The 11,765-nt window shown below is 53.0% G+C and overlaps 1 protein-coding gene across 1 annotated transcript; it reads left to right on the top strand.

Moving 5' to 3' along the window:
* Positions 1 to 582: 582 nt before the first annotated feature.
* LOC115849344 (elongation factor 1-delta-like) lies at positions 583 to 1,505 on the top strand. The gene is given in 2 exon segments (XM_030850490.2): positions 583 to 1,293; positions 1,296 to 1,505. Coding segments are annotated over 2 exon segments (843 nt in total). The 5' UTR covers positions 583 to 615; the 3' UTR covers positions 1,461 to 1,505.
* The last annotated feature ends 10,260 nt before the right edge of the window (positions 1,506 to 11,765 follow it).

Raw genomic sequence — 11,765 nt, 5'->3', positions numbered from 1 at the left:
CCTCATTATCTGATGCTCCTGGGTCCTACTGGTCCCTCTACCTCTCTTTTTCAGTTGTAAGCAAGCAGCCATATAGCTGCAACCAAAGTCAGGGACAGACTTTCGTGTTGTAATCAAATGAAACTTGCAGCAAAGCTAATCAGCCACACGCAGGAGCTATGGGTTATGATTATTCTGCTACTTGGAGATAAAAGCTCATTGGTAAGCAACAGCTCAGAGAGGAAGTGCTTCTGTTTCTCTCCTTTGTCAGTTCTTCTGAATCTCTGAATGAGGGTGGCATTAGATTGAATCCATATCACGGACACATATGCTGACATTCATGCTCAAGAAATTCCAGACCCTGGATCCATCATCATCCAGGGCTCCCTGGGGCCCCCACCCCACCCAGCACACAGGTTGAGTCTCCTTGGGTCTGCAAGTGGGTCTCTTTCATCCCTCCCTTCATAAGGGTGTCTAGAATGTCAGCTCACCCATCAGTCTCAGGGAAGGTGGTACAAAGGACATCGATTCTGAATTAGAATGTCTTGGATTCAAATCTTGGCTCAGGCTCTTTCCTCTGCCGTTGCGTACGCCGAGCCCTCCTCGTTGGTCGCTGTGTCCTTGGCTGGTGTGAAAATGGCCACAAACTTTCTAGTGCACGAGAAGATCTGGTTTGACAAGTTCAAATATGATGATGCAGAAAGGAAATTCTATGAGCAGATGAACGGGTCCATGGCTGGCTCCTCACACCAGGAGAATGGCGCCAGCGTGATCCTCCGTGACGTCACAAGAGCCAGAGAAAACATCCATAAGTCCCTGGCTGGAAGCTCAGGCCCTGCGGCCTCCAGTGGGCCCGGTGGAGACCACAGTGAGCTTGTCATCCGGATCGCCAGCCTGGAAGTGGAGAACCAGAGCCTGCGAGGGGTGGTGCAGGATCTGCAGCAGGCTGTCTCCAAGCTGGAGGCCTGGCTGAGTGCACTAGAGAAAAGCTCGCCCACCCACCCGGCCACAGCTCCGCAGACCCAGCACGTGTCTCCCGTGCGCCAAGTGGAGCGCCCCACCCGGAAGGCGGTCACCGTCACAGAGGACGAGGACGATGACATTGACCTGCTCGGCAGCGATGAGGAGGAGGACCAGGAGGCTGCCTGGCTGCGGGAGGAAAGGCTGCAGCAGTACGCTGAGAAGAAGGTCAAGAAGCCTGCCCTGGTGGCCAAGTCCTCCATTCTCCTGGACATCAAGCCTTGGGATGACGAGACGGACATGGCCCAGCTGGAGGCCTGCATGTGCTCCATCCAGCTGGATGGGCTGACCTGGGGTGGGGGGCCTCCAAGCTGGGGCCCGTGGGCTATGGCACCCACAAGCTGCAGATCCAGTGTGTGGTGGAGGACGACAAGGTGGGCACGGACCTGCTGGAAGAGGAGATCACCAAGTTCGAGGAGCATGTGCAGAGCGTTGACACTGCTGCTTTCAACAAGATCTGAGCCCTGGCATTGGCCTGAGCGTGTGAAGCCTTGCAGCCAATAAAGACTGAGATTCCAAAAAAACAAGAAAACAAATCTTGGCTCAGCCACTCACTAGCTACATGACCTAGAATGAGTCACTTATCTGCTTAAGACCTTAGTTTCCCCATCTGTACATGAGGTCAGTGTAAGGATAAATGAACTAGCATATGCTTTAGCAGAGTGGTACATCGTTGGACTTTGGTATCAGATGCTTGGATTCATATCTCAGCTTGGCTACTTGCAGGTTGTGTGACCTTGGGCAAGTCATTTGACCTCTGTGAGCTTCAGTCTCCTTGTCTGTTACACCAGGCTAGAAACAGTATCTACCGCCTAGGGTTGTTATGGGTGAGATAGGGATGTTACATTAAAAAGTGCTAAAAGGAGTGCCTGACACGCGTGGCACACGCATCAAATGTTTGCTGTAGTGGCTGTTAGCACGACTACTGGCCCGGTGCTTGGCTCATCTTAGCACTCCTCTCAAACATGCAGGCTCCCTGCTCCCATCTGAAGGGACAGCCTGGGAGTCCCAGGGAACAGTAGCCCTGGAGGCCACAGACACACCCGCACGGCAGGAGGCAGTAACACTGATACTGGGTTTCCTCTGGGGTAAGGTGGGGCAGGGAACTCTGGACAGGGAAAAGTCAGGGAGGAAATCAGACAGGTGGGAAGGGCAGGGATCAGGCAGGGCTGGCTCCAGATGTCAGGGTCGGGACTTGACAGAGCTGCTGGACCCAAACATGTGGGCCTTCACCCTTGGCAACTCTGAGACCAAGATGCCCAGCAGCCCTGACTTTGAAATGTGCTCCATTCAACTGTGAATGAATAATTTACAGTCTTTGATCTTATATTGCTGAGGAGAAGGCGAGAGAGAAGACCATGAGGGCATTGGGAACCAGGAGATGGGAAAGGAGGAGAGGAAATAACCCCTTGTGTCCTATCTGGACTGTCAAGTCTCCTCAGAGACAATTCCCATAGTCTGGATGCTGGCAGGCCCGCTGATCCTTCCTCACTGGGCGACCAGACAGCAAGAGCCACATGAACAGGTTTGGGCCAGTGCATCAGTAAGCTTAGCAGGAAAGAGAAAGGAAAAGTGAATAACCCCGTGAGCAGTGAACGTGTGATGCTTTAGCAGTACAGCCAAATGACTTCCATTTCCCCTGCTTAGATTCCATCTATCTCTCCAGTTGGCAAACCACCCTTCCTTCATCAGAAAACACTGAGAGAGCCCTTTCTTCACCAGCCTGTGGGTGTGAATGGCACTAACAACACCCAAATATCGCTAGCTCCAAGCTCCTAGCAATATCAGACTGGAATATCTGCCAACTGGGGGATTCAATCCTTTGCAAACTCTCTCCCGGCATCTGAGAGCCCCAGGAAGTAGCTCACCCATGAATAGATCTGCGTTTTCACTCTCTTGACTGCTCCGCAAATTTGCTATGACAAAACCCTCCACTAAATGAGGTGGGTTTTTTTTTCTTTTTTAATCTTATTATTACTTTACCCAAGTATTTTGGAGCACCTACTTTGAAGCAGGCACTGTGCTAAGTACTCAGCATTCTCCTGCAGGGTGGGAAGAACTTTCGCTCAATCAGCGTTAGGTTCAGATGCAGGCAGGAGGGGTTCCACAGCAGTGTTGCTTTGTTCCCAAAGGGTTAGGGACTAAATGAAATGACCCTTTCAGTCAACACACACAAACTTTTTTTCCCTCCGGGGACACTCAGGCTACCAATGTCACTGGGTTCCAAGAGTTTTTTCTTTTTTTAAACATGTACATTTTTTTTCCTTTGGCCACACTCCGTGGCTTGTGGGATCTTAATTCCCCGGCCAGGGATTGAACCCGGGCCCTTGGTAGTGAAAGCAAGGAGTCCTAACCACTGGACCACCAGGGAATTCCCCCAAGGGGTTTGGTGACCAGCCACACACCTGTTCTCAGAACCCCTACCCCTCCAGCCCTCAGGCATGCTACAGCAGCCAGACCTCAAGACCAGACCTCTTCAGCCCTTTGTGATGAATTCTCTCTCAGGGACCCTTCTGTCCCCCAGCATCCTGGCTTCTACTGCCCCTTCCACTGGTCCAACAGACACAACTCTGAATATATAACCCCAATTGTGGACAGAGTTAAAGGTCTGGGTCCCCCCGACCCAACAAAGTCTTATTCTTCCATGCATCAATGGATGCAAACAGATGCTTGCGGTAAGAAGGGTCATTACCACACATGCCAGCTAGATGAGAGCCTCAGCCAGCCTGGAGGCTGCTGTCTCCCGCCCCAGTCCTGGCTGGAAGCCCCCAAGGCCTCTCCCAGCACAGCCCCTCTTGAGAAAGGGAGGAGCTTCGAGCCACTGAAGCCGTAGGTGAACGGAAGTTCCACTTCTCTGACATCACCTCTCCCCGCAGGGCTGGGCTTGCTCCTTTCTGAGCCTGACCATGTGGGAGCCCAGTGGGGAGGTGCCTGGGATGCAGGTGTCCCCAGCACGCCACCTTAATCTGGCCCTTCTGGATGGAACCCAAGGCGAGCAGGAAATGTGTTGGGAGAGTTCTGAAGGGGTGGGAGCAGGTTACAACGAGCCACAGAGCAGTCCCCTACACACACAACCCAGACTTGATAACCTATCCAGGCCTTGGCATGACCTAGAGGTTCCAACTTTCACCTAGACCCTGGTTTCTGTGGTCTTCTGCCTCCCTCTTGAGGCCAAGTCCCATTCTAGACCCCTGTTTTGATATCTGCAACCAAATCCTTGGGCTTGAGACTTTGCCTCAATAGCTAACTAACTGAATAACAAAAGCAGTAATAATGACTAATATTTATTAAGCACTATTTATTAACAGAGTCAAACACAGTTACTTATAATTCATTTAATCTTCACATAACCTTGTGAGATAAGTACTATTATTAACCCCATTTTATGGATTTATAAGCAGAGGCATGATGAGATCATCCCCAAAGTTTGATTGATGGCCTCATCTAGTAACCCACCCACCTGCTAACAGACCTCACCAAGGCCGACCCCTCACCTGACACTTCTCTGAGACATCATCTAGGCCAGTGTGTGTCAAAGCTGAAGACTGGACCTGCCAGGCCTGTGCTAGATTTCTCCTCTAGATCTTATTTCATCGTCAGAATGACTACAGATGGTGAGCATTACTGCCCCATTTTGTAGATACCAATAATGAGGCTTGGAGGCTTAAAGGACATGCTTTCCCACCCAGCTAGTAAGTGGAAAAACTAGGAAGTGTATGGCAACCCTTCCTCATGCTTCTTGCCACCCAGCACCCCCACTACACAGATATCCAGCATCCACAGTTGGCAGGCAGGCACCCCACCCCTTCCACAGCTCCGGTTCTGGGAAGACAAGAGGCAAGCAGGGCCCAGGCAAACGCCACAGGCATGAGGATCTGGGGAAACTCTCTGGACGGCGGCACCCCTCTCCTCTTCCCTCCCCAGGGAATCTTGATGAGGAGAGACATGTGGAGATGGAGGCCTCTTGTAAAACTGATTAAGCCCTCCAAGCTCAAAGAGCAGGTCCTTTACTCCTCTCAACACTGGGCTCCTCGGCCCCTCTGCCACGTGGGCTGAGTGTGTCTCTTCAGCGTCATGCACCCTCATCCCAGGGCTGCTGCCCCTACCAGAAGTGAGGGGCCAGGTACACCCCCTTAACCCTCACCCTCTGACCCAGCACAGGAGAGCGAGAGCACAGACTGGTCTTGCTTTCCTCCTCTACCCTCACCCTCCTATTTTTGTTTTGTTTAAATAAGCCTCCTTCTGCCAGGCAGAAGGGCCACCTCCCGAGCTCCCTGATCCTGTGGCCAGTCTTGTCAAACCTGGTCTCCCACTGCCTCTTTCGAGAGAAGGGGCCTTCTCTGAACAGCTTGCCCAGCTCTGTGTCCCCCAGCCTGAAATGTGTCCCTCTGCTGGAGTTGGAGCTGTTCTGAGTGTTCGTGGAAAAGTGGAGGAGCTGCCTAAACTCTCTACCTCCAGGCCTTTGTGAACGCTATTTTGTCTTCGGGAAAACTACCACCCACCCTGCCCCCAAATCTTTCTTGTGCTTTAATGCACAGTACAAATGAGGATGGTTTCACCTGTCTGTGAAGCCACCCACAATCACCCCGAAGTTCATTTTCCCCCACTCAGTGCCCTCTGCAACGCACCCCCTTTTACCATCCCCATCAACCTGTGACGTAACCATGGACCCAGGAACCTGAGTTCCTTGGCAGCAGGGCAGGGTCTTACTGGCACGCACAGTGCCAGCACTTAGTAGGAGCTCAGTAAAGGTTGGGTGGCAGAGCAGTTTGCCCTTTCCCTGGGGTGGGAGCCCTCAGGAAGTGTGGTCCTCAAGCCTTTGTAGATCTAGCACAGCAACAGGGACAAGGGCAGAATCCTCCTGATGCCAGGCAGTGCGTAGGCACTCAGAGCATCACATTCATAGACTATGAGTAAAGACAGCATTTAACTGGGCACTTACAAGGGTGCTGGGTGCTGCGCTAAGCACTTTACACCCATTATCCTATTTACTCTTCACAATAACTATGTCACATGGATACCGTTAGGCCCATTTTCAGATGGGGAAATGGAAGATCAGAGGGGTTAATTAAGCTGGCCAGGGAGACACAGCTGCTCAGTGGCAGAGTCGATACTCAAATCAGGTCTGACTCTGGAGTCGCCTGCTCCCCAGCCCCACTGCACAGTGTTCCCCTTGTTGTTTGGGTTTGAGGCTCCATGTGAGTTCATGACTAAAAGGACCAGAGGCTTGGCTGGGAGCAACAATGCCACCGCTGCCCCCTGAGCCGGGACTCAGACTGCCAGGGGACACCATCAAAGGTAAAACATCCTGGTCAATTGTAGAGTCAATTCTCCAGCTCTGGGAGATAAGCCTCACCTGTCAGATGAAAATCTTACCCCGGGCACCTAGCCACCTGCAAATGATAATTCAAGGGAAGCCCAGGCCTCAGAGGCAGCTGAAATCCCTAACCGGGCCCCACAGGTGCACCTCGCCCTGCCTTCCCTCGGCTCCAGCCACCTAAACCCCGGTCCCAATCCTGAACCAGGAGCCTTGAACCTGCCTGCCTGTTGCACCAAACCCACAGGCATTGATGGCCCTGGGCAACCCAGAGGAAGAGGAGCCATCCTCACTGTCCCAGGACTTGAGGCCTGCGTGGCCGGGGGTCCCAGGCTGCAGGTGAGCTGGAGGGTACTCAGGGCCACACACACACTAAAAAGAGCTTAAGAGTCACTTCTAAAAGAAGGGGATGGTGTGGGATCATGAGAAAGTCACTTCATCTTCTGAGCCTCTGTGTGCTCACCTATAAAATGGGTGGGACTCCCGGCAGGCCTGTCTCAGAGGCTGCTGTGGGGAATTCAAGCAGCACATTTGGGGGAAAGCTTTGCAAGAACCTGAGGGTCATGCAGATGTATGGGACTGTAACAGTTAATAGTGAAAATGGTACACACCCTTAGAGAGGGCTGACTTGGGGCAGGCCCTATTCTAAGTGCCTTAGGCATATTAACTCATTTTATCCTCAGAGCAACCCTCTGAAGTGGGAACGATTATCCCATTTTACAGATGAGAAAAGTGAGACCCAGGGAAGTTAAATAAGTTACCCGAGGACCCCTAGCTAGTGTGTGCCTGTGCGGGTTTGTGAAGCAGGACAGTCGGGCACTAGACCCTGCTCTAACCATGAGGCCACACTGCCTCTCTAGAGCTGTGGTTTGAGGGGTAGAAAAAAGGAGGTCGGGGAGTCGGCCTCTCTGAACAAGATGGCCAGAGGGAGCTGCCCCTGGGGGAGCACCTGCTATGTGTCAAGCACTTTCCTCACCTCTCACTTAATTCAGCAGCCCAGGCGGCAGGGGATAGGAGTGGGGGGCCGGCATCCTCGGCCCCATCGGCGCACCAGGAGACTGAGGGCCAGAAAGCCCAAGGTCTCTTGGTTGGTAGGGACTTGAACAGTGTCTTGAACAGTGTCTTTTCATTTCCCTTCCCTGTTACTTCCAGCCCATACCAGCCTTGTCTTCCTGAGCCCAAAGTCTCTGCCACCCCCTGCATTTCTGGGTTCCAGGGACTGAACACCCTGGGGGATGGGCAGTGAGGTGACCAGAGGCTGGACACAGGCCACACCCTGCCTTACACGCCCTGCCACAGGGCCCCCATCTCTCCCTGCCCATGACCAGCTTGCCCGACTCCCACCTCCTCTCCCCATCGCCATATCCAAACTGCCTATCCAGGGCACCCATTAGGGTCCTGCAGAGTGGGGTCTAGCATGGCCACAGCCTGGCCCTGGAGAGCTTTGGAATGTAGGTGAGGACCTGCCCCCCTGAACCAGCCTGGCCCCCAGGATCCCCAGGTGCCCCACCCACATATCCAGCTGTACCCTGGCTACTCTCAGGCCATGATTTTCCCTCCTCTCCCGTCCACAGGAACAGGAAGAAGGAGCCCAGCTCTTCTGCCTCTTCCTCCAGGAGCCCTCACCTCACCCTTAGAGCAGCTAGGCTCCACAGGGCTCTGCAGAGGGTGCGTGGGGTAAGGCTGCCCCCCACAGGCAGCCAGGGAAGGAGGTTGCTTTGCTCAGAAAACCTGAAATCTCTTTGTAAGCAAGTGGGTAGGGCGGGGAGGTGTCAGAATCTCTCGGTGGGATTGTCTCTGGGATCTTGAAACTCACCCCTAAACCCTGAAGCTGGGAGGAATCCATTTAAAGGATATTAGGAGCAGGTTCAGAGCGGGGATGTGGGCAGAGGGGTTCCAAGTCCAGCATACAACCCCTGAGTCAGAGCCCGACCCCCAGCACAGGGTCAGAGGTCATGGGTCACCCCTTACCCCCATCCCTTTCACTGTCCGTACTGCTGACTCTAGGTCTTAAAAGCTCCCGTCCTACATGCACCATGCCACAACCCCTAATTGTCTGAGTGCTTCCTGGGATCTAACCAGAATCCCTCCTGCTACAACTGAAGCCCAGGTCCAAATGCTCTGGTCCTGATTGGTCAGGGTAGGGGAGATGAGTGAGTGGTCACAGCATCACACCCTCAGGGCTGCCTGGAGTGGAAAAGGGGGCATAGCAAGTTTTAGAAGGGAGCCAGTGGTGTGGGGGGAGCCCCAGGGGAAATCTTCAGACCAAGGGCAGCAAAGCAGAAAGCAGAGCATCTCCTTAAGACAAACGTCTCCACTGCCTTCAGCTCAAAGCTCTATTTGCATAAAGAAATTATCCTTACTGCTCTTTTGCCTAATTGGCAGGGAGCACCTGCCCACGCCAACAGGAACTACCGCTAAGCAGCCCATAAAAGCTGGTGTGAGCAGTGGCTAGCCTGTGCCCACCCCACTGGCCAGGACAGGGCCTTAACGCAGCTGCTTCTTCCTGGCATGGCCTGGTCCCAATCCCAGATCTGCCACTTCCTCTGAGTCACAGTTTCTTCATCTGTTAAGGAGGAGGAATAATTCTTGCCTTATTTGGTGTCTGAAAGGATTTCAATGTGGTATCGCTTCTGAAGGTTTCAATGCAAAGCCGGGGACATGCTCAGTGCTCCACTCACATTCAAGAGCAAGTTCTTCTAGGGATGGCCCGACTGGGTTCCAAACCATCTCTGCCAGCTAATCCAATGATTCTTGGGTAAATTACTTAACGCTCTCTGTGCCTCACACTCCTCATCTGTAAGAGCAGGGATTAACAATACCCACCACAAGGCTGCAATTACACTTAAATAAGGCAGCATGTGTAAGAGCCCCTGGCACATAGTAGGCCTGTGCTGAGTCAGGATTATTGGTTACCAGATGCCATCAACCAATCTTTCACCAGAGCAGGGAACCCTGCCTGACACTTCAGAGGGAATTCTGAAGCCAGATGAGGGGTTTCCTGATGGTCCCTCCAATTTTGAGTTTCCCTCATCCAAACAGTCACATTCATCATGTTTCAGGGCCCTGGATTCCAGGGTCAGAACCCCTGACGCCTCATCAGGGAAGAAGCAAGCTATGCCTGTGGACTGGTGATGGTTACCATTGGATCCCCCAGTGTCATGTGGACAAGTCAGCTCCCTGGCTGCATCTCAGACCGCTCGCACAGTGCTGGGCTCATCCCAAGCTCCAGCTCTGAGACCCCTTGCATCAACTGTACTCTACATCTGTCTGTTTCAGCCCAGGAACCACCAGGAGGACAGGAGGGGCGAGCTTCTGTCTGGCTCTGTTCAGGGGTCTGTCCTAGGAATCCCACAGAGCTGGCCTGCTCTTGGACTAAGGGGATCCTTCAGAGCCCCCAGACCTACAGGAGTCAGGTCATGGCTGGGGACCTGACCACTTCCAAGGAGAGAGCCATGGGCACCAACTCGACAGGGCCACTCACAGGTTAGGACAATGAGTCATCAGTGACAAACTTGAGAGAAGACCTCAGGCCTGCTGAGTCCTGGGCCAGGGTACTGCCCCTGCACCGGCCTTTCTCCTGAGACTAGGAATGGCTTCACTGAGCTGGGGAGCCCTGTCGCTATGGAATGTCACTCAGTGCTGGAGTGCACACGGAGATCTGAATTCAAATCCTGGCTCTTCTACTTTCTGGTGGGAACAAACCCACTTAAGATCTCTGAGCCTCTGTTTTTTATCTATAAAATGAGGTCATAATTGCTTACTTCCCAGGATGGCTATGAGGATTCAGGGAGATGAGTTCGGTACAGGGATGTAGCAGGTGCCTAGTACATGATGAGAATACAATATGGGGAAGCAGTTGCCACGGCCACCCCTCTGTAAACTGCCTTCTTATTGTCTGTCACACATACACATGTGCAGGTACACCCCAGATGCACAAATATGCCCACTCAAACATATATACACACAGCATATACTACAAATATTAATACTGGATAAAAGGGAAGAAAAGAAAAACCTCAAGCCAACTAACAGGGACTTTGTCCCATCCCTGCACACATTTGCTTTTAATGGCACTAGATAGGGAGAGACAGGGGAGAAGGAGAAGAGGAGGCAGGAGGACAGGACCTGAGAGGCGGCAGGGATTCACCCAGAAGCTAACAGTAAAAGGGACAGGGGAGAGGCAGTCCTCCTTGCCTCTCCCCCAGCCCCTGCTGGTCACCTAGCAACAAGCATCTCTTCAGAATCCTTCCTAAATCGCTGAGAGTCTTCTGCTCAGCAATGCCCTCCACAACTTCCCCTCACTCTTCCTCCAGGTATGAACTGCCCTCACCTGTAAATCCACACCTCACATGTCCTCCAGGCCCACCTCCCAGGGCCAGGAGAACTGTAGGAAGGGACATCGATGGCAAGGTGCTAAGGGTGGGGCACAAATATCTGGGTGTTCCATGTGGCGGGGAGGGGAAACCAGTCTGAGATGGTCAGGATCAGGGCCCAGGAGGGGGCCCACAGCCCTACCCTGAGAAAGGAGAAAGGACAGGATCCAGAGCCACCTGATATCTCATTTCAGAAGGCACAGCTGTGAAAACCCAGAGCTATTTAATATCTGGGATCAATGTTTGGGGAAAGCCAGATTGGAACAGGGAAAATAAGTGAGAGGAAGCATTTGAGCTTGTACTGTGTGCCGAGCATTTTACACACACACACACACACACACACACACACACACACACACACACACACACACACACACACACACACACACACACACGTGTGCGCAAAGTCTCAATCCAAAAACCCTGCAAGATTAGGACCTCAAACCTCACTTTACCAATAAAGCAGCAGAGGCCTCAAAGAGAGAGGTCCCTTGCCCTTGGTCAGAGAGCAGCAGATGTGCGGCAGCCCTGGGGTCAGAACTCACATCTGTCTGACCTCAAGGCACTGGAATTTCAGGGCTAGTGCCAGGAGTCTGGGAGATAGAACCTGATCAAAGACAGGGCTTCACAGAGTGCCCAGTATGCACAGGGCCACTGCCACATGAAAACACCTGCCTGAACCAGGACATAAGTCAGTCAGTGAGCCCTTTCCCTCCTCCCCTCTCCAGGGGCCATGCCCTCCACTTCCCAGTAGCCCTGGGCTCTGGGCTGCCATGGTGGGTCATCGGCCCCCTCCAAGGGTTTCCCCAAGTTCCAGGGTCTCTAACAGGCAATGGCCATCCACCCCCTGAGACCTCCAAGCCCTCCCAGCAGTCCTGAGCTGCCTCTAAGAGTCCAGGGCTCTTTATTACTGATCCAGCACCGTTCCGAGAGGTAGGCTCTGCACACAGCTGGCAGGATGGCTGGTGGCTTCATGGAGAGGTGGTGATAAAAACAGAAGTATTAGCTGAATGTCTGCCCCTCACCAAGGCAGCCAGCACCCTCAGGACGGGTACTGGGCATGGGGTGGGCTT

The sequence above is a fragment of the Globicephala melas genome, chromosome 20 (genome assembly GCF_963455315.2).
Source record: "Globicephala melas chromosome 20, mGloMel1.2, whole genome shotgun sequence".
Classification (NCBI taxonomy): domain Eukaryota; kingdom Metazoa; phylum Chordata; class Mammalia; order Artiodactyla; family Delphinidae; genus Globicephala; species Globicephala melas.
The sequence above is the reverse complement of the archived record's forward strand: the minus strand, read 5'-3'. Positions and strand labels throughout refer to the sequence as shown.